Source organism: Mandrillus leucophaeus, unplaced genomic scaffold (genome assembly GCF_000951045.1).
Source record: "Mandrillus leucophaeus isolate KB7577 unplaced genomic scaffold, Mleu.le_1.0 Scaffold672, whole genome shotgun sequence".
In the NCBI taxonomy this organism is placed as follows: Eukaryota; Metazoa; Chordata; class Mammalia; order Primates; family Cercopithecidae; genus Mandrillus; species Mandrillus leucophaeus.
Window position 1 is genome coordinate 8,172 of NW_012107275.1, and position 24,557 is coordinate 32,728.

Consider the following 24,557-nt stretch of genomic DNA (forward strand, 5'->3'; position numbering starts at 1 on the left):
CCAGCTACTCGGGAGGCTGAGGCAGGAGAATGGCATGAACCCGGGAGGCGGAGCTTGCAGTGAGCTGAGATCGCGCCACTGCACTCCAGCCTGGGCGACAAGAGTGAAACTAACAAAAATAAAAATAGAAAAAGAAGGAAAGAAGAGAAAAAAGGAAAAAGGTTGCTGCTTATTGACAATTCACCTAGCTACCTAGAAGCTTAGATGTTGATGTACTTGGAAATTAATGTTATCTTCATGGCTGCTAATACAATATCTATACTTTAGCCTGTGAACCTAGGAGTGGTTTTGACTTTCAAGTGTTATTATTAAATAATAAATGCATTTTGTAAAGGTACAGTGTCATAGTGATTTCTTTGATGAATCTGGATAAACTGAATTGAAAAACCTTTTGGAAAGGATTCACCATTAATCCTTTAATGATATTTCAACCTCCTCCCGTGAATCACAAATGTCCTTAATAGTTATCCTTAAATGCCATTGAGGACATTTGTGATTGATGGGAGGAGGTTGAAACATCAACATTAACAGGAGTTTGGAAGAAGTTGATTCCAGCCCTCATGGATGACTTTGAGGGCTCAGGATGTCAGTGGAGGAAGTTCCAGCAGATGCGGTAAAAATCGCAAGTCAACTAGAATTAGAGCCTTATGATGAGATGAAATTGCTGTAAACTCATGATGATACTTGAACAAATGGGGAGTTGCTTCTTATGGGTAAGGAAAGAAAGTATTTTCTGGAGATGGAATCTGCTCCAGGTGGAGATGCTATGAACATTGCTGAAATGACAGTGAAGGATTTAGGATATTCCATAAACCTGGTTGATAAAGCAGCTGCAGGGTTTGAGAGGGCTGACTCCAGTTTTGAAGGAAGTTCTACTGTGGATGAAATGCGATCAAACAGCATCACATGCTACAGGCAAATCTTTTGTGAAAGGAACAGGGTATCAATGCAACAAACCTCATTGTCTTATTTTAAGAAATTGCCACAGGCACCCAACCTTTAGCAGCCCCTACCCTGAGCGGTCAGCAGCCATCAATACAGAGGTAATATCCCCACCAAGAAAAAGATTATGACCTGTTCAAGGCTCAGACATTTGTTAGTATTTTTTTTTTTTTAGCAATAAAGTGTTTTTAATTAAGGTATGCACATACAGTTTTTAGACATAAGGCTATTAACATACTCATTAGACTACAGTATAGTTTAAACATAACCTTTATATGCACTGGAAAACCAAAAAAATTGCATGACTAACTTCATTGCAACATTTGTCTTCTTGCAGTGGTCTGGAACCAAGTCCACAATACTTCTGAGGTGTGCTTGTAGGTTTTTTGTTGTTTTACGTTTTGAGATGAGGTCTCACTCTGTCACCAAGGCTAGAGTGCAGTGGCATAATCATAACTCACTGCAGTCTCGAATTCCTGGGGCCAAGTGATCCTCCCATCACAGCCTCCTGAGTATCTGGGACTACAGGCATGCAATACTGCACCTGGCTAATTTTTATTTGTAGAGATGGGGTTTCACTGTTGCCCAGGCTGGTCTTAAACTCCAGGGCGCAAGCAATTCTCCCACCTTGGCCTCCCAAAGTGCTGAGATTACAGGCATGAGCCACCACACCCAGGTTATCTGTAGTTTTTAAAACAAAAATATACTTTAAAAGTTAAAATATATTTTTACAAATGTATATATCTACCATAATAGTATCACACAGAATGGTTTTACTGCTGTAAAGATTCTCGGTGCTCTGTGTATCCATCTCTTCCTTCCCCTTGGTTCATGGCAACCACTGATCTTTGTACTGTTCCCATAGTTTCACCGTTTCCAGAATGTCATATAATTGGAATCGAACAGTATGTAGCCTTTCCGGATTGGCTTCTTCTCCTAGCAACACGCATTCAAGTTTCCTCCTTGTATTTTTTTGTGGCTTGATATATCATCTCCTGTTAGCAGTGAGTAATATCCCATTGCCGTTATACTTTTGTCAAGATTCAGAACGTACAACGTGAAGAGTAAACGTGAATGTGCTCTGTAAGCTTTGAGCGATAATGAAGGGTCCAGGTAGGTCCTGGTTGTCACAGGTGCGCTGTGTGAGGCAGGAAGCTGTCGTGGGGAGGCTGTGTGTGGGGAAGGGGACACAGGGGAAGTCTGTACTCTCTGTTCTGTTTAGCTGTGAACCTGCACTTCTCTAAAAAATAAAGTTTATTTATTAAAACTAAAAAACATTAAAAAATTAAAAATTACAATATGCCATATACTTTCCAAATCACAAGACAGAGACAAAGACATAATAAAACAAAATGTAGAAAACAACAAACACAGGAATAAAACATCAGTGACAGAAGGCAGAAGACAGAAAAGAGGAGCCAAACACATAATGTAATTATTAGCTATATTCATTTATGCTAACTTATATTGATTTAACATATTAATTTTCACTAAATGGCATTAAAGGAGGTTTGAGGAATTTGCTCGTCACCTTCTGGATGACAGGACTCAATAATATTAACTCACTAATTTGCTGTAAATTATTTTAAAATATGCTCACATTTCAATACAAATTCCCTGAAGAATATTTTGGAACAAGAAAATGTGATTTCAAATTCATCTGACGAACAAACACACACTGAGAGCAAATATTACAAAATAAATCTGTAAGATATTTAAGGTCATTATAACTTTTCAAAATTAAACTTTTGATATGGCACAAAAATAGACATATAAAAGAAAGAGAATTAAAAACACAGAAATTTTGTGTAATTTTGTGTAGTAATGGGGTAACACTTTGAACCTACAAATCAAGAATAATTATCCCATTGGTGGTATTATTGGAGTAATAAATGAAACTGCCTAAAATGTAAAGTTCTTACACATTTGAACACTATGTAAAAAACACAAGACAAACAACTGGGGACATTTTTACAATTATGTTACATAAAAGTTAAAATCCTTATGACATATACAATGTATAAAACAGTATGATTACTGCTATTACTAATACCATTACGATTACCTAGTCTTCTCGCACACCAGTCCTCTTCTGGTGCCTTGTGGTGAAACAGAGCCCTCCCTCTCTGGCCACAGGGAGGGATCCAGCAGGAACCTGAGCCAAGAAAGGCTCCAAACCCTGGACCCTGCCTAAACCCACAGAGGGTGTGAGCCAAGCCGGGACCTCACAATCCCTCCTGCAATGCAGATACCCACTCACGGCAGAGGTTGGGTCCCTCTCTGGAAAAACTGTGTAACAATTATTGCAGAAATTTGTTTCTTATGTTCCCAGACACATGGAGAAAGCTGGTCTGGAAGACTGATGTCCACATGCTAAGAGAAGCAGTCACTCATGACACACATACTGCACACACTACACCATGTGCACACGCACACACACCCCACACACACCACACTGTGTGCACACGCACACAAACCCCAGACACCAAACAGCACACACCACACCATGTGCACACGCACACACACCACACACACACACACACTGCACACACACCATGTGCACATGCACACACCCTCCACACACTGCACACACACCACACACACCACACACCCACTGCACACACACCATGTGCACACACACACCCCACACAGACACCACACACACTGCACACACACCATGTGCAGACACACACCCCACAGACACCACACACTGCACACATACCATGTGCACACGCACACACACCCCACACCCACTGCACACGCACCATGTGCACACACACATCCCACACACAGACACCACACACTGCACACACACACCCCACACACACTACAGACACACACGACACACACATGAACCTCACACACATTACACACACAGCACCACACACACCACAAACACATCACACACATACCACACACATACACATACAATACACAGACACCACACACAATACACAAACTACACACCCACACCACAAACAATGCACACACACACCACACACATAATACACAGTACATCCAGCACACCAAACACGTATCACACACACGTCACACACCTACACCCCCACATACCCCACGGCATACATACAATCCTCACTTTTTGGAAATTAATTCAGTTTTTACAGAGCCTGAACAGTAAAATATTTTATTGGCTTTTGAACGAGCCAAGAAAATGCAGATAAATACACATATGTAACCACAAGGGCACAAGTAACACGATGGAAATCACAACAGTAGATTAAACCCTGTAAATTGTTTATTGTTTTAAAAAAATGAGTCTTTCTCATTTTACTAGAAACTGTTGACCAGAGTAAACTAATGAGATTCTTACTGAGGTCAAAAGACTTTCTGGAAAAACTTCTCCTCGAAGAAACTGCACTGAAAACATCACTCCCATCGTGAAGTATTCCTTTAAGATGTTCTTCGTCCCTTTCCTGTCATGTGGAATTGCCAATTCAAATTTTAAAAGCGACTTTGAGATGTTTTTCATCTATTATTTAAAAAATGTTGAAGGGGTTTTCAATTCTGCCTTCAGCGGAGATTGACACGCCTCTGATTACGATGTAAAACTGAACACGTTACGCTGGCAGGCTTTCTCTTCTGCAGCGCAGTTGCCATCAGTATTAATAAGGATTGAAGACATTTTCTCCATGCAAAATCTGTATTACCTGCTTTATATAGAAATCTAATTCTCACTATAAAGGCAGATAAAAGTAATCCCTTCAGCCTACAGATGTCTGAATGGTTTACCAATGCACTTAGCCTTTAAATAGCATTTATCGAATGTGTGTATATATCTACACAGATTCATACGAAGAACATGTAGTTTAAAGCATTGCAAATTTTATGCTTTTAATGAGTTGTGATGGTGATTAGCATTTTTATCACATTTCCCCAGAGGTGGGCTAATTACTGTTATTATTTCCAGCTAGAAATATAAAATATATTCTCTATTTTTTAAGATTTTGAAATATAACACTTGGAATATAATATCTGGGTATAATATCTATGAAAAGCATGATATCAATAGTCAAACAGCATGTATTTATCCATAATGAACATTTTCTCTACAATAACATGTATCTTCTTTACCTGATGGGAACACAAAAATCAAGATTTCTAACGTGGCTAGACGTTATTTACATGAAACTGGAACCACCATCAAGTGCAGCAGAAACTGGGCAAGAGGCCAGAGTACACAATGCATGCACACACGCACGCACACACACATGCGCACACACACACCCAGAGACTTGCATTATTGTACTTACCTAAGTGCCTGAAGAGGTGGATAAATGTTCTCCACAACAATGATTTGTATGGGGCCTACTGGAAAGTATGACTGTAGTTTGAGTGAGATGCCTGTAGGAGATTCAATCTGGCCACTATTTATTGAGTATCCAATTTTGAAAATACTAACGGAAGGCTCATGAGATAGAAATTTCCCTCTAAATCTCTGGGAAGGGTGCTCCTCGATTCTGTAGCAAAGAGTGGTGTGGCAATTGTAAGACACATCTAATATCTAAACCTTTTGTTTTTAATCCAAAATCCTTATGGGGGTGACTGTGTATGTCAATTTGAATATTCCCATTAACAAGATAAATAGCCAGCCCGCCTCTATAAATTAATAATTTACTTCACCTGCTCTATGTTTTGAGGGCATTGCTTCTCCTTTGACAGTCACAAGATTCAGCCGGGGATCTCCTTAAAATGTAACACCATAGACCACACTTTGACTAGCTGGGATAAGGGGTCAGAGCATCGAAATGAGTGTGTAGGAGACTGTGCTAAGATTCTACTGCTCATCTGGGCACTGGCTCACCATATAAACAAAGCTTAAGACCTCTAGTCCTTGCTGGAAAAGAAACACACATACATAGGATGTGACTGTGCATATGGAATATCTGTTGTGTTCTGGACATTGTACTAGACACTAGAGATAAGAAATCAAATAATCCCTTGTCTCTATCTCAAAGGAGTTTCCTACACAGTGGCTTCTGAAGGTCTCTTAAACTGGATTCACTTTCAGGTTTGATCATTATATTTATGATTTGATATTGCCATTCAACCCTGTGATATGATAGTTTTTTTTCAGAACCTGCTAGAACAATTGACTTTGCTTTCAGCATTACGGAGCTACTTTTGGGCAAGTAAATAGCTCTCTTCCTTTTGTATGTAAACGAGATAGGAATAACTTGAAGGATTTTTTTAACCATCTTTCTTTTTGTTTTTGAGACAGGGCTTCAGTCTTTCCCTAGGCTGGAATGCAGTGTGGTGTAATCTCAGCTCACGGCAGCTTCATACTTCTGGGCTCAAGTGATTCTCCCACCTCAGCACATGCCATCACGACTGGATAATTTTTAAAATTTGTTTTGTAGATATGGTTTTTTTCCATGTTGCCCAGGCTGGTCTTGAACTCTTGAGTTCAAGCGATCCACTCATCTCAACCTCCCAAAGTGCAGAGCCTTGTTTTTAGTTCATTTTGAACTGTTTTATAATCGTTTTGAATCTATAAATTTGGATTCATTCTGATATTTACAGATTTACCATCCTACTTCCCACAATGCTCATATCCTTGATCCATTACAATAGACACCTCGTCCATCTCTGCTCACAGCCCCGATCCATCACAGTAGCCACCTCGTCCACCTCTGCTGACAGCCTTGATCCATTACAGTAGCCACCTCATCCATCTCTGCTCACAGCCTTTATCCATTACAGCAGCCACCTCGTCCATCTCTGCTCACAGCCTCGATCCATTGTAGTAGCCACCTCGTCCATCTCTGCTCATAGCCTTTATCCATTACAGTAGCCACCTCGTCCATCTCTGCTCACAGCCCCGATCCATTACAGAAGCCACCTCGTCCATCTCTTCTCATAGCCTAAACTAATCTATTAGTTTAGTTTAGCCAGAGGGAAGAAAAGGAAGCCAACGCGGGTCCCGAACACACATTTTATAAGAGCATAAGAAATTTAAAAATAGCAAAGTATATCACGAAGTTTGTAATAGATATGCATGATTTAAATTACTATTTTAGTCAATATATTCCATAAACAGACAAATTTAAATATGTGAAGACAATTTCATAATTAATGTCAAGAATATGGCTTATGTTTTTATCTTTGCAAAACGTAGGGGCACTGGGAAGGAAGAATTTATAATCGTAGGGAGTGCATATGATACTGGAGGGAGCCTTTTGACAAGGGTGGAAATGGTATCATGAGATATGCTATGGTCATACCCATGTGGGAGCACAGCTAGCTATGGTCTCCCCCATCCAACCCACTGGGCAGTGTTCAGTTACCAATATTGAGGTAGAGCTCACTCTCCCAGGTCAGAAGAGAAAATCTACACTGCAATCAGAAGCCACTGTGTAGGAAACCCCTTTCAGATAGACAAGGGATTATTTGACCTTTTATCTGTAGTGCCTAGTACAATGTCCAGAACACAACAGATATTCCATATTCACAGTCACATCCTATGTATCTGTATTTTTTTTCCAGCAGGGACTGGAGGTCCTAAGCTTCATTATTATGGTGAGCCAGTGCCCACATGAACAGTATCATCTTAGCACTGTCACCTGGACACCCACTTAAATGCTCTTATTTTAGCTAGTCAAAGTGTGGTCTATGAGTTTGCACTTTAATAAGATCCCCCGGTTAATCTTGCACATGTTACTGGGAAGCACTGGGGTCCTACATCATATGTGACAGGCTCTCACAGTCACCATCATCACGGGAAGCTGCATTTAGAGCATTTAACTATATGGGCTCTGAAATCAGATGACTTAGGTTTAGACTTGCTTCTACTTCTTACTAAGTAGAGAATTCTGGGGTGAAAACTTTACGAGGCCCAGTTTTATCACGTCCAAATTGGAGGCACGGGGAAATTATAGCATTTTGCATAGAATATCGTTTTCAGTATAAAATGAAATAGTATGCAGGAAGCTTCTGCCATATGCTAGGTGCACAATAATTATTAGTTAATAGTAACTCATTTAATCCTAAGAGGTCTATAAATTTGTACATAATTTTTTGTGACTACCCAAATTTTCATAATTAATGTAAATTTAAAATCAAGGAATGTTCTTACTTGTAGTTGGCAATCAGTATGACATACCAAAATCATATGTATTTTATTGTTGGTGGGGATATAAGAAATTTGCCATCAAAAGAGAGAGGATAATCTTTGTTTGCAGACTCCAGAAAGCTGTCTCTCATATAAGAGTTTGCAGTTTCTGGGGGGAAAAAGAGAAAGTTGATTGTGTAAATAAACATTACCATAGAGTCTTCTCTATGGCAACATCAGAAATGAAAGCTGATTCTCATCTTCCTAACAATCTGCAAAGATGAGTGAAATGCAACCGACTGAGCATCCAGTTAAAGAAGGAGAGAACTTGAGTGGCACAGGAGGAAACCATGTTGCCGCTAGGGAAATCAACATGACCAGCATTCCTCTGCCCTCCTCCGAGGCTAAGGATGGGTTAAATATCAGTGGCTGACCTCAGATAATGGAATGAGCAAAAGAGCTATAAAAATGCCTGCATTACATAACTAAGAGGGTGGGAAGGGATTTTTTATTATTATTATACTTTAAGTTGTAGGGTACATGTGCATAACATGCAGGTTTCTTACATATGTACACTTGTGCCATGTTGCTGTGCTGCACCCATCAACTCGTCATTTACATCAGGTATAACTCCCAATGCAATCCCTCCCCCCTCCCCATGATAGGCCCCGGTGTGTGATGTTCCCCTTCCTGAGTCCAAGTGATCTCATTGTTCAGTTCCCACCTATGAGTGAGAACATGCGGTGTTTGGTTTTCTGTTCTTGTGATAGTTTGCTAAGAATGATGGTTTCCAGCTGCATCCATGTCCCTACAAAGGACACAAACTCATCCTTTTTTATGGCTGCATAGTATTCCATGGTGTATATGTGCCACATTTTCTTAATCCAATCTGTCACTGATGGACATTTGGGTTGATTCCAAGTCTTTGCTATTGTGAATAGTGCTGCAATAAACATACGTGTGCACGTGTCTTTATAGCAGCATAATTTATAATCCTTTGGGTATATACCTAGTAATGGGATGGCTGGGTCATATGGTACATCTAGTTCTAGATCCTTGAGGAATCGCCATACTGTTTTCCATAATGGCTGAACTAGTTTACAATCCCACCAACAGTGTAAAAGTGTTCCTATTTCTCCACATCCTCTCCAGCACCTGTTGTTTCCTGACTTTTTAATGATCGCCATTCTAACTGGTGTGAGATGGTATCTCATTGTGGTTTTGATTTGCATTTCTCTGATGGCCAGTGATGATGAGCATTTTTTCATGTGTCTGTTGACTGTATGAATGTCTTCTTTTGAGAAATGTCTGTTCATATCGTTTGCCCACTTTTTGATGGGGTTGTTTGTTTTTTTCTTGTAAATTTGTTTGAGTTCTTTGTAGGTTCTGGATATTAGCCCTTTGTCAGATGAGTAGATTGCAAAAATTTTCTCCCATTCTGTAGGTTGCCTGTTCACTCTGATGGAAGTTTCTTTTGCTGTGCAGAAGCTCTTTAGTTTAATTAGATCCCATTTGTCAATTTTGGCTTTTGCTGCCGTTGCTTTTGGTGTTTTAGACATGAAGTCTTTGCCCATGCCTATGTCCTGAATGGTACTACCTAGGTTTTCCTCTAGGATTTTTATGGTATTAGGTCTAACATTTAAGTCTCTAATCCATCTTGAATTAATTTTCGTATAAGGAGTAAGGAAAGGATTTTTTAAAAAGGCAATTCCTAGTTGGGTTCCTTCCTGTTTACCCCATTGGTGAAGAAGCTAGTGTTGCCCTAGGATTCTGGGAATGGCTGCAGACACAACAAACACTGAGCAGACGAAATTCACAGTAATTTATTCATCACACATACTCCGCCCAGCAGAGGAAGACACTGCATCTATGCAGGTCTACCCGAGGATTGCACTCTGAAGCAGAGGGTGAGGGAGGCAGGCCTGGTAGAAATTAGAGGGTGGGGAAACCCCTGGTCCCTTGAGGGATATGCTTGACTATTTCAAAGAGTTTTGCAGTCTGGTGGGGGCATGAAAGCCATTATGCTGAGGACCTGGTGGGGTGCTGCATGAAATTTTAGGTGTCACAATACAATTGACCCCTGATGCTTTAACATCAGATATTTATTTTAATGATGACTAATATTTTAAGAGGCTGAGAGAAGGTTGTTGAGACACTGTAATAAGTGCTTGGGGCATGAGAGATTAGTAAGGCCACAGTTGAGTAATGAAATGTGGAAGCAGATGCAAAGCTACTGCCCCCATTTGTTTAGCAGGAGGCAAGAAAGGAGGCCTCTGGCAGCACAACTGTGTTTGTAAATATGTGGGTGACTTCATGCATTCCCCATGCATTGGTTCTGGCAAGACAAGCATGTTCGTAAATATCTGGGTGACGTCATGCATTCCCCCACGCATTGGTTTAGAGATCTGGGGTCTCTGGCAGCACAAGTGTGTTCGTAAATATTTCGGTGATGTCCTGCATTCCCCATGCACTGCTTTAGAGATCCGGGGCCTCTAGAAGGACAAGCGTGTTCGTAAATATCTGGGTGACGTCATGTATTCGCCATGCGTTGGTTTTCATGTTTCCAGTGAGTTGGTGGGCAAGTCTGATATTACTGATTCACATGCAGCAGGCAGCTTCCTGTACGGAGCTACCTCCACCCCTTGGACAGTCCAGGACTGAATGGTTGTCAAAAATGCGAACTCTTTGATGTCCATTAAAGGCAACTGAGAGAACTGTGTAGCACTGGTGCAAAAAGTGCACTTTCCTAAGGAGTATGAACTTAGAGTAATCAAAGCCTGTGTCAATAGTGGAACCCAGCAGGTCATCCACTCGCTACTTTGTAACTTAAATAGGAATTCTTTGAGGAGCTCAGTCTATCTCTCAACTAAAGCAGCTACCTGCAGCCGATAGGGGCAGCGGAAACTCTACTGGACATCTTCTTCACAAGTCCAGCACTGTGTTTTCTGATGAAATGTTGCCTTGGTCCCCATCAGTAGTGTCTGAAACTCTGCAGGGGATAAAAAGTGTCCCTGTAAGATCCGTACTGTGTCCCTGGTTAAAATAAAGGCGTCTGTTACCTTGACTGATATTCTGAATATCCCTGAGACAAGAAGTTTCTTTAATTCAATGGGGAGGGGAGGTGGACAATTCTTGGCAATTGCCAAAAAGTTTGTAAAAATGTACAAATAGGGCTAATTGTTGGCCCAGCATCAGTGCTGAGATGACCATCTGAAGTTTGGCTGGTCGTGCTGAGGCTTGGGTGTCATCCTTTATCAGGGACATCCTAGCTGAGGGAGGGAAGGCAGCAGCATCCCACTGAGCTCCATCATGTCCAATGATGGCATCCATTCAGAAGGCGGACGAACTTCATTGCTGGTCACTCAGGGGATCCCAAGGGGCCTGGGAGAAGGGTGACTTCCAGCACCACAGTCTGAGGATGGAGGTGGCCAGTACCAGCACCACAACCTGAGGATGGAGGAGGCCAGTGCTTCCTGTAGATGAGAATGGCAGGGGTTCCAGATTTGACTCCATCCTGAGGCAAGGAGGTCTCTGCAGCTGTGCCAAGGCTGTGGGGTGCTGCTTCCCAAGGCTTGATGGCCAGATGGGCATGAAGGCTCACGGACATGGACACAGAGCCCTCTGTTTCCAGATGGTCCAGTATGTGGTCAGCAATTACTGCCCTGATGCTGTACAGCACAGGGCCAAAAGGGGGCAGGTTTGTTTTCTACATCAGAAGCCCATGGACAACTTATAGCCACCATATGCAACCCAGATACTTCAGGAAGCATGAGAAGAGGTTGCTCAAGCACCTGCAGTGTGTTCTCTGATGGAATTCATAGGAGCACCTGTTAATTTAAATTTGGACAGATTCCAGGATCACTTGAGCCCAGGAGTTCAAGACCAGCCTGGGTAACATGGCAAGACCTTTTCTCTTAAAAAAAAAAAAAAAAAAATTTAGCTGAGTGTGATAGCACACACCTGTGGTCCTATCTACTTGAAAGGCTGAGATGGGAGAATTGCTTGAGCTCTGGAGGTCGAGGCTGCAGTGAGCTGAGATCACGCCACTTCATACCAGCCTGGGTGACAGAGCAAGACTGTGTCTCCAAAAAACAAAACACAAATTAAAGAATGTTGGGCTTCTATTAACCTTGTGGACGCTCAGAGAATCAATAACTGTTTCTTGAAAGTGTCGGGAATAGAGCAGCCGCATGTTTACCAAGGCATTTTCAGGAATTGAAGCAAAGTGGCAGGCCCTTGCACTATTGTGCTGGAGAAAGGTCCATTCCCTTTGTGGAAGCCTCCTTGTGTCTGTGTGTCCTTAGTGTGTAAAATGAATTTTCTCTGAGAATGATGTGATCAGTATGTCACACCTGTGCTCCTGCAGAAAGGTGGTTGTAGTGTGATCTTGTCTGTGAAGCCTGCATGCAATGACAAGGCTGCCAAGGCATTTCATGGGTCACCTGGTCCCTTCAGAGATGAAGGTAGGCTGTGACTGAGACTCTGTTAAAATAGGTACAAAACAGAACATGTTATCCAAATCTATAACAACAAAATATTTACCAGTTGCATGAATATGTATATAGGTTTATTATAAGGAATTGGCTCATGTGGTTATGGAGGCTAAGAATTTCCAGGACCTGCAGTCAGTAAGCTGGAGACCCAGGACTGCCAATGGTGGAATTCCAGTCCAAGTCTAAAGTCCTGAGAACCAGGAAAGCTGATGGCATAAGTTACAGTCCAAGTCTGACTTCAAAGGCAAGAGAAGATCTACATCTCAGTTCTGAAATCATCAGACAGAGTGAATTCTCTCTTCCTCTACCTTTGTGTTTTATTTGGGTTTTTAATGGATTGGATGAGGCCCGTTCACAATGGGGAGGGCAATCACTTTACTAAGTCTACATATTCAAATGTTCATCTCATCAAGGAACACCCTCACAGACACACGCAGAATGTTTAACCAAGTATCAGGCAACCCAACTTGGCAAATAAAATTAACCATCATAAGGTGAAAGATGTACACGATCTGAAGAGAAACCAGCGATGCAGGGACAGTTAAACATCTGCAAGTCAATAAATGTGATACACCATATAAACAGCATTAAAAACAAAAATCACATGATCATCTCAATTGACGCAGTAAAAGGATTTGACAAAATCCAGCATCACTTAAAACCCTCAGCAAAATCGACATAGAAAAAGCATTTGACAAAATCCAGAACTCCTTTACGATTAAAACCCTCAGCAAAATCAACATAGAAGGCACATACCTTAAGGTAATAAAAGCCATATATGACAAACACGCAGCCAACATTATACTGAATGGGGAAAAGTTGAAAGCATTCCCCCTGAGAACTAGAACATGACAATGATGCCCACTTTCACCACTTCTATTCAACATAGTACTAGAAGTCCTCACCAGAGCAATCAGATAAGAGAAACAAAGGTTATCCATATCTGTAAAGAGGAAGTCGAACTGTCGTTCTTTGCTGATGACATGATCGTATACCTAGAAAACCCTAAAGACTCATCCCAAAAGCTACCAGAACTGGTAAATGAATTCAGCGAAGTTTCAGGATGCAAAATTAATGTAAATCATTAAATTAATATAAATCAGTGGCTCTGCTATACACTAACGGTAATCAAGCCACAAATCAAATCAAGAACTCATCCCCTTTTATAATAGCTGCAATAAAAACCTTAGGAATATTATAATTCCTATAATTATAATAGTATATTCCTATAATTGTAACTTGCATGCAATCTTTGCAGATAAAATCTTAATTATATCTTGAATACTTAACTGAAGAGGCCAAAGGTACCTACAAGGAAAACTACAAAACACTGCTGATAGAAATCATAGATACAAACAAATAGAAACACATCCCATGCTAATAGATGGGTAAAATCAATACTGTGAAAATACCAGACAGCCAAAAGCAATCTACAAACTCAACGCAATCCCCATCAATGTGCCAATATCAGACTTCACAGAACTAGAAAAATTCATATGGAACCAAAAAAGACATATGAGGGACATACCTTAAGGTAACAAAAGCCTAGAACCAAAAAAGAGTCTGATAGCCAAAGCAAGACTAAGCAAAAAGAACAAATATAGAAGTTGACTTCAAACTATACTATAAGGCCATAGTCATCAAAACAGCATGGTACTAGTATAAAAATAGGCAAACAGATCAATGGAACATAATAGAGAACCCAGAAATAAAGCCATATACTTACAGTCATCTAATCATCAACAACTCAAACAAAAACATAAAGCAGGGAAAGCACACGCTATTCAACAAATGGTGCTCGGATAAATGGCAAGCCACACACAGAAGAATCAAAGTGGATCCTCATTTCTCACTCTATACAAAAATCAACTTAAGATGGATCAAGGACTTAAATCTAATACCTGAAACCATAAAAATTCTAGAAGATGATATTGGAAAAACTCTTCTAGACATTGGCTTAGGCAAAGACTTCATGACCAATAACCCAAAAAACATGTTCAACTAAAACAAAGATAAATAGATGGGACTTAATTAAGCTAAAAAGCTTCTCCACAGTAAAAAGAAATAATCGGCAGAGTAAACAGATAACCTATAGAGTGGGATAAAATCTTCGCAATCTATACTTCTGATTAAAGGACTAATATCCAGAATCTGCAAGGAACTCAAACAAACCAGCAAGAAAAAAAGTGCCGTCAAAAAGTGGGCTAAGGACATGAATAGACAATTCTCAAAAGAAGATCTACAACTGGCCAACAAACACATGAAAAAATACTCAACATAACCAATTACCAGGGAAATGCAAATTAAAACCACAATACAATACAATGCCACCTCACTCCTATAAGAATGGTCATAATCAAAAAATCAAAAAATAATAGATGATGGCATGGATGTGGTAAAAAGGGAACACTTTTACATTTTTTGGAGGGAATGTAAACTAATACAACAGCTATGGAAAAGAGTGAGGAGATTTCCAAGAGAACTAAAAGCAGATCTATCATTTGATCCAGCAATCCCACTCCTGGGTATCTACCCAGAGGAAAAGAAGTCATTCTATGAAAAAGATACTTGCACATGCAGGTTTATAGTAGCATGATACGCAATTGCAAGAATTTGAAACCAGCCTACATGCCCATAAATCAATAAGTCAATAAAGAAAATGTGGTATATATATTTACCACGGAATACTACTCAGCCATAAGATGGAATGAAATAATGCATACACAGCAAAAAGTGAAGTAACTTAGGAATAGAAAACCAAACATTGTATGCTCTCACTCATAAGTGGGAGCTAAGCTAAGAGGATGCAAAGGCGTAAGAATGATACAATGGTCTTTGGGGACTCGGGGGAAAGGCTGGGAGTGGTGGGGTGGGTGTGGTGAGGGATAAAACACTACACATTGGGTACACTTGGGTGACAGTTACACCAAAAATCTCAGAAATCGCCAATAAACAACGTATTCATATAACAAAATACCACCCGTTCCCCAAAAACCTATTGAAGTTTTAAAAAACCCATCATATTCCCCAAAAACCTACTGACAAAAAAAAAAAAATAACTACAATAATATTAGGCATTGAGTATGGCAGCATTGATGGATGGGAGCACTGCACTAACATTACAGCAATCCACTGTGAAACATTTATTATTAGCAAGTTTAAGAACAGGTCAAATTCTACCGCTAAATGTTGAAGCAATGATGATAATCACCACTTCACAAATTAATTAGGTCTTATATAATAAGTTTTATTTATCTGAAGTCATGTTGCAATTTTTTTTGCACCATATTTCCTAATTTATCAACATGACGAGGCTAGGCACCATGGCTCAGGCCTGTAACCTAAACCCAACACAAAACTCTACCCTAACCACTAACCCTAACCGCTAACCTTAAACCCCAACCCTAACCACTAGCCTAGCCCTAAATCCTAACCCAAACACTACCGTGACCCTGACCCGAAACCTAACCTATAACCTAACCCTAACCCCTAGCCATAGCCCTAGCCCCAACCCTAACCAAACCCTAAACCCTAACACCCTAAACCATAACCCTAAGCCTAACCCAACCCCAACTCCAAACCTTAACCCCAACCCTAACTCCCAACCCAAGCCCTTAAACCCTAACTCTAACCATGAACCTGAACCCTAACCCCTAACAACAAGCCACGGCCCAAGCTCTAACCGTAATCCCTAACTCTAACCCCTAATCCTAACACCTAGCACAAGCCCTAGACCTAATCCAAACCCCAAACCCTAACCCTTAACCTTAACCCTAACCCCTAACCCCTAACCCCGGCCATGACCCTGACCCTGACCCATAACACCTAACACTAACCCAACCCTAACCATAACACCTAAGCCTAGCACTACTAATAGGCCTAGCCCTAACCCATAACCCTAACCCTAAACTCTAACCCAAACCATACTACTGACCCCCTAAGCCCCTAAACCTAACTCTAACCCAAACCCAAACCCCAACTGCAACACCAAACTCTAACCTAACACAACCCCAACTCTAACCCTTAACCCTTAACACTAACCCTCAACCCACTACCCCTAACCCTACCTTAACCCTAACCCACTAAACCTAATTTTAACCCAAACCTGAACAACCGCAACCCGAATCATAACCTTTAACACTAACACTCTAACCACCGAACCCTAACCACTAAGCCTACCCTAACCCTAAACCCTAGCCCCAACTCAAACTCCTAATCTGTGCCTAACTTAAACCACTAACCCCAATCCAAAACCAACACCAACCGCAAACCTAACCTCTACCACCAAACCCTAACCTTAACCACTAACATGAACCCTAACCCTAACACCAACCCCAACCCATAATCATAAACTCAATACATACCCGCAAACGCAACTCCAACCCCTAACTCTAACAATAAAACCTAACTCTAGGCCTAGCCCTAATCCTAATCCCAACCCAACCCCAACCTAACCCGAACGTCTAACCCTAGCTGCTACCCTACACTAAACCTAACCTTACCCTAACCCTAACCCAACCCCAAAACCTAATCCCTAACCCTAACCTCTAAACCTAACCGTAACCCAAACCCCAATCACTGACCCTAACCCTGCCCTAACACTAATCCTAACCATAACCCTAGCCCCAGCACTAACCCTAGCCCAATCCTAATCCTAACCGGACCCCTGACCCTTTAACACTTGACCCCCGACCCCTACCCTAACAACCCTAACCCTAAAGCTACCCTAACCTCAGCCCCTGGCCCTAACCCTAATCCAACCCGAACCCTAACACCGAACCCCTTAGCCCTAACCCTAACCACAACCCCTAACACCTAAACCTAACCACTAGCCCTAACACTTAACCCTAACCCATAGCCCTAATTCTTAACCCTAACCCTAATCCTAACCAGGAACCCCTAACACCTAGCATTAAACCCTAACCTCTAACCCAAACCCTTGCCCTAACCCAGGACCTAGCTTTAGCACAGACCTAGCTCTAACCCTAACCCGTAGCCCTAACCCGAAGCCCAAACCCTAACACTAACTGCAAGCCCCAACCAGGACCTTGACCCTAACCCCTAACCTTAACCCTAATCCCTAAACCAAACCCTAGCCCTACCCCTACACTTAACCTTAAACCAACCCTATGCCTAACCATGACCCTGACCCCAGCCCCAGCCCTGAACCTAATACCTAACCTCAAGCCTAATCCTAGCATTAACCCTAAGTCCTAAACCCTAACAACCCTAACCCTAATCCCTAACCCTAGCCCTAACTCCAACCCCCAACCCTAAACCTTAACCCCAACCCCTATCCGTAACCTGAACCTGAACACACATCCCTAACCTTCTAACCTTAACCCTCATCCTAATTCTAAGCCTTAACCCTAACCCTAACCCTTACCGTAACACAAACCCTCTAATTGTAGCCCATAACCCTAACCCAAACCCTAAACCCTAACCCTAATCCGACAGCAACCCCTCACCGTAACTGCTGTTAACGCAAAACATTAACCCTAACTTTAAAATGTAACCACAACCCAAATCCCAAAGCTGACGTATCCTAATCCATAATCTATTCTAATCCTAACCACAACCCCTAAACTCTAACTCCTTATGCTAATGCCATCCCCAACCCCAACATTATACCCTAATCCTAACCCTCACGCTGACAGCAACCCTAAACCTCACCGTAACAATTGTAAACCTATCTTTGGATTCTAGGCCGTGACCCTGAGTGACCCTAACCCTGCTCCCTTGTTACACATTCTCATTTCACCATGCCGTATTTGGAATCGAGCCGTGTCACTCCACTGCTGCAAAATCCTATTCGTCAAGATCCTGTATACCTTACCTTGCCTCAGCAGGTGTCTGTCTTTGACACGTTCTTCATTACTGCTCTTCCCCATTAAACTACTGTACTCAGGAAAAAAACGTTGCCACACTTGTGTGCACTACTTACCATGGATTAACACACGTCCTAAAGGAGTAAGCCAAGGATAGACATTCAGTTTGATATTTTTATTTTTAATTTTTGTTGGGACACAGTAGGTGTATGTGATTCCTTCAGTCTTAAAGCAGCCACCTTCTCCCACCTATGGCTCCCAAGGCCATCACAGGGGTCCTCAGCACTTCAGTACCACAGGATCTGAGAAAATGTGGAAGGTTTTATGTCATCCTGTGTAAGGGCCAGGCCCGTAAGGATCATCACTTGCATACTTTGTTTTGTTTTGTTTTTGAGACGGAGTCTTGCTCTGTCGCCCAGGCTGGAGTGCAATGGCGCAATTTTGGCTCACTGCAACCTCTGCCTCCCGGGTTCACACAATTCTCCTGCCTCAACCTCTAGAGTAGCTGGGATTACAGGTGCACACCACCATGACCGGCTATTAATTTTTCTATTTTTTAGTAGAAATGGGGTTTCACCACATTGGTCAGGCTAGTCTCAAACTCCTGACCTCGTGATCTGCCCAACTCAGCCTCCCAAAGTGCTGGGATTACAGGCGTGAGCTACCACTCCCAGCCACATGGGTACATATTCTACTGCAGAGCTCAGTTATCTGATGCACCCACAAAAACAGAGGGCTGAGAAATGCCATCTGTGTGTCCAACAGAAAAAGGTGTGAATTTTGTAGAACACATTTAGCCAGTCTCTGACACACAGGATTTCTCTCGTGTGAATTCCCTAATACCTGCTGAGGTGTTACTTCAGACAAAAGGATTTTGCACATTCATTTTTTTTTTTTTTTTTTTTTTTTTTGAGATTGGAGTCTCGCTCTGTCGCCCAGGCTGGAGTGCAGTGGCACCATCTCGGCTCACTGCAAGCTCCAACTCCCAGGTTCATGCCATTCTCCTGCCTCAGCCTCCTGAGTAGCTGGGACTACAGGTGCCCACCACCTCGCCCAGCTAGCTTTTTTGTATTTTTAGTAGAGACGGGGTTTCACCGTGTAAGCCAGGATGGTCTCCATCTCCTGACCTCATGATCCACCCTCCTCCGCCTCCCTGCCCTCCTCGGCCTCCCAAAATGCTGGGATTAGAGGTGTGAGCCACCGCGCCCAGCCCACATTCATTACACTCTTAGGCTTTCTCCCTTGTAAGAATTTCTTGATGCCTCCTGAGGTCTGACTTCTGCTAAAAGGTGTTTCCAACACTCATACAGCCACAGGGCTTTCCCTGTGTGACTTCTCTGATGGGTATTAAGGCTTGACTTGTGGTTGAAGGATTTCTCACACTGGTTACATGCACAGGGTTTATTTCCTGTATGCATCCACTGATATGCTGTAGGATTTCATTTGCTACTAAGGCTTTTCACACCTTCAGTATGTTAACAGGCCTCTTCACCTGAGTGAGTTCTGTAATGTACAGTGAGGGCTGACTTCTGGTAGAAAGCTTTCCTACATTCTTTGCATTCATATGGTTTTTCATGTGTGTGAATTCTCTGATGTCTATTGAGAGTTGACTTCTGGCAAAAGCTTTTCCCACATTCTTTGCATTCATATGGCTTCTCCCCTGTGTGAATTCTTTCATGTATCATGAGGGATGACTTCTGGTAGAACGTTTTCCCACATTCCTTACATTCATGGGATTTCTTCCCCATGTGAATTCTTTCATGTATAGTGAGGGCTGACTTCTGGAAGAAGGTTTCCCTACATCCATTACATTTATAAGGCTTCTGTCCTGTGTGAGTTTTCTGATGCCTGCTGTAGTTCGCCCTCTGACGAAAGGTTTTTCCACATTCGTTACACTTGAAGGGTTTTTCTCCTGTGTGAGTTCTCTGATATGTGGTGAGCACTGACTTCTGGTAGAAGGATTTTCCACATTCATTACATTCGTAGGGTTTCTCCCCTGCGTGAGTACTCTGATGCATCCTCAGGTTTGACTTCTGGCTAAAAGTTCTCCCACATTCATTACACTCATAGGGTTTTTCCCCTGTGTGAGTCCTCTGATGTTTAGTGAGAACTGCCTTCTGGTAGAAGGTTTTCCCACATTCACTACACTCATGGGGTTTTTCACCTGTGTGAGTACCCTGATGCATCCTGAGGTTTGACTTCTGGCTAAAGGTTTTTCCACATTTATTACATTCATATGGTTTCTCACCTGTGTGAGTTCTCTGATGTATAATGAGAACTGAATTCAGGCAAAATGTTTTTCCACATTCATTACATTCATAGGGTTTTTCTCCTGTGTGAGTTCTCTGATGTACAGTAAGTTTTGACTTCTGAGCAAAAGTTTTCCTGCATTCTTTACATTCATATGGCTTCTCACCTGTGTGAGTTCTCTGATGTACCGTGAGGGCTGACTTATGGTAGAAAGCTTTCTTACATTCTTTACATTCATATGGCTTCTCACCTGTGTGAATTCTCTGATGTACAGTGAGGACTGACTTCTGATAAAAGGTTTCCCCACATTCATTACACCTATATGGTTTCTCTCCTGTGTGAATTCTCTGATGTACATTGAGGGCTGACCTCTGGTAGAAGGTTTTCCCACATTCCATACATTCATAGGGTTTCTCTCCTGTGTGTATTCTGTGATGATAAATAATGGCTGACATTTGGCAGAAGGTTCCCCCACATTCATGACATTCATAGGGCTTTTCCCCTGTGTGGATTCTCTGATGAACAATTAGGTTTGACTTCTGACAGAAGGATTTCTCACATTTGGTACATGCAAAAGGTTTCTCCCATGTATGTGTTCTCTGATGATTTGCAAGGTATGATTTCTTAATGAAGGATTTCTCACATAGTACACATTTATAGGGTTTCTCTCCTGTGTGTATTTTCTGATGTTTGGTAAGCTTAGACTTTTTACAGAACACTTTCCCACATACACAACATTCGACATTTATCTTCCGGCAAGTGAGTGCTGACTTATCACAGGATTTCCCACGCTCACTATAGGTACATGCAGTCTTTCCACCGTGACCCTTCTCTGCCTCAGTGCTGAAGGCTTTTCCTTGTCTACTATACTCAAAAAGCTGCTGCTCCATATGAATCTTGTTATGGTGACTAAAATACTCATGACACGTGAGAGATTTCCCAGTTATACTTCGAGCATCAGGTTTTCCTCCTGCCTGCATTTCATGAGGCTCAATCGAGATATGTATGTTCTGACTTACATTTAACTCCTCAGGCCTCATTCCTGAATAGTGTGCATTATTTACCATCACATCTGGAATATGGTTTAAGCTCAAATTAAGTATTTTTCCTAATTCAACTGTTTCCTTGGTTGATGTTTTGCTGTTGGTGACTGCAACTTGCCATATACGTCTATGATGAATTTCCTGGCTTCTTTCAATTATATCAACTGTCTGGACACCTGTAACAAAGAAAAAACAAAACAAAACAAAGCAAAACAAAAATCCATGAACCACACACAAGCATTTGTTATGGAATGCTTATATAAAGACTCAATGAAGTTACTTTCTCTCCTAGTGGCATAAGATTCTTTAAAAATCAATAATCAGGACTGGTTTTATAAGCACATGGCTGTTCCTACTAACTTAATATAAGAAATTACATTACTAGATTTTCTAATGTGAAATTATGTTTTTCACTGTTGTTTCATTAAAAATATTTGGTAAAAAATATTCACCTACACCTAGTTGTAATTTTCCCCTAAGGGCTTATCACCTGCCAACTGTTTTCTCTATTGTTTTTCTCCATTTCATTCTTGTAACAACGGGAGGCATCTTGTGCTATTTTTCTCATTCCGCCTTGAAGATGATAAGGTATTCCTGGATCAGCTACCTGCAGGTGCCCACCATGGCCACTTGTCTTCAAGACCAGATTTTACACCAGTGTTTCTTTAGCTTTCATGCTTCCCTGGGAATGTCTATAGGCATCTGGGCATTTTTCAAATACAAAATCTCTCCTCCAAACTAGGTGAAGACTGCCTCTTTCAAATTTCTAACTTAACCTGACTCGCTTAGCTTCTCAGAACTGTAATAGATACATGAAGCTCCACTCCACCACTGTGGGCATCCCCTCCCTGCTGGTCCTAAGGATTCAGTTCTGGAACTCGGGTGGGGTTCACCATCTTTGAAAAATCATTTATTGGCTCCTTCCGAGATGAATAGACCTGATATTCTCCCCCCAAATTCTTGGCACATCCATCCCTGCTTCAAATTCAATGCTTCTGAAGGCTTTTGTGTGTTCAAGTTTCAGCTGTCTCCTAGTTTCAGAGAAAAACGGGGTCTCTTGTACACTTCTCATTGTCTACTGCCAAACAGAAATCTCAGCCCTTCAACATGAAACCTTTGCTTCAACAGGCTTTGGAATCCAGAATCTCCTGGTTCTCTTCCAAATTCCAGGCCTATCCTGTTCCATGCTCTTATGCTGGGTCCTCCTCACTGTAAGGATTTCTGATGTCATTATAAAAAAAGCCTCACTATGAGATTGTTCTTATTTTTTGTTCAACTCCCTAGGTGACCTCCTCTATAATTATGATTCTAAACACCAGCTTTGACTTACCGATTTTTAAGTCTGTATCTCCAATTGTGATGTCCACTCTTTACATATATATTTATATTCACCTACTATGTGCCACAATTGGAAAAGAGTTAAATTGAACTGGAGCTATGCCAAAGTTAACAACGCCTCTAACACTGCATTGTCTTACCATCTTTCCTAAATTTTATCCCTTTTTTACTCACTCTGGTTAAATATTCCACATGGTTCTTTTACAACTACTTAACATATATTATTTTGTTTCTCTTATCACAATGTACACTTTATGAAAAAAGACATTATTTTGACCATTGCTGTTATAAACGCCAAGTATAAAGTTACCATGGCTTACAAGCTACTCGATTAAGATGTGTTGAAAGAATCAACGGATGTATGAATAAATGTCCGGGGGAAAAAAAACAGTCCATGAAAACGGAGGAAAAGAAAACAACTGAGAAAACTGAGAAAATGAATAGCAAAGAAACATGTCTAAGAAGAGCAAGGTAGGGACCAGATTGAGTAAATATTTTTAAATATTCGCGAAATAAAATGCAGGGATATATGCATGAAAGCCCTCCTTGGAGATGACAGAATTCACATGTTTGATGCATAAAGATTAGCTGTCCTCAGGTATGGGACCTGGGAGAAAAAGTGGTGAAAACAAGTCAACGATGCAAATATCTGCCGGGCTTTACTCTTCCTGGCTTCCCTGCCCAGGATGCAGTTGACTAACCTGAGAGGCACTGGTTTGCCCATTCTTCTCCTAACCATGGCTCTGCTCCTTGCTCCAACTTGAAGATCACCTCAGGTTTGGTAATGCAATGGCCTGGTAATGGGAAATAATGGAGGACTTAGCCAAACTGCAAAGTAAGGTCCTTTTCAGAATGACAACAGCTCGGTTTCAGAAGCTGTATAATGAAGGAGCCTATTTGAATCTTTTGTTAGAGAGGGTTGACACATTCTTCACATGGAATAGCATTAAACCTTATAAATGCTTCCTATACTTACCAACATGGAAGTAAGTGTTGCTTCTGGGGGTTACTGGGCAGCTTCACTCACCCAGTGACACCAGGCTGCTGTAGGTCTCCAGCATCACGTCCCTGTATAGTGTCCTCTGTGCATCATCCAGGTCCTGCCACTCCTCCCAGGTGAAGTGCACGGCCACCTCCTCAAAGGACACCAACCCCTGTAATGGCACATTTCTCCTCAAGTCATCAGCCCAGGGTCACAAGATAGGAATGTCAGAGTTCATTCTTCTGTAGCGGCATGTCTCTTATGTGTATCTTACATAAACTGTAGCTTCTCTGTACTCTATATGGAGAAAGAACAAGCATAGTAGAAGTATCCTGCCACTATCATGTTTTGTTAATAAAATAGATTACAAAGTTTACCTTGTAGATGTAGAATCATCCTTATTGTGAAAGATAAAAGTAGAAAAAAATTCTGTGATCTGGTATGATGACAAAAATTATAAACACATACCTAGAACAACATGATAGATGAATTAGTAGAGACATAAGTTTAATGTCGACTGCAGTAAGAAAGGAGAAAATACAGTTCTATATTGCATTAGAAAGTTGCACTTCATTGAAAAACCAAAGATGCTTAGTACTTCACGTGAACCAT

General features: G+C 41.4%; 1 protein-coding gene across 1 annotated transcript in view; it reads right to left on the reverse strand.

The window, feature by feature from the left end:
- LOC105555183 (zinc finger protein 717-like) overlaps window positions 1–24,557 on the reverse strand; it is a 25,643-nt gene extending 1,086 nt beyond the window's left edge. Inside the window, exons 1-4 of the mRNA XM_012001993.1 lie at window positions 24,549–24,557; window positions 23,991–24,117; window positions 23,676–23,757; window positions 19,860–21,011 (exon numbers count right to left, since the gene is read on the reverse strand). Coding sequence (XP_011857383.1) covers window positions 19,860–21,011; window positions 23,676–23,757; window positions 23,991–24,117; window positions 24,549–24,557 — 1,370 coding nt within the window. The remainder of the gene's footprint in view (window positions 1–19,859; window positions 21,012–23,675; window positions 23,758–23,990; window positions 24,118–24,548) is intronic.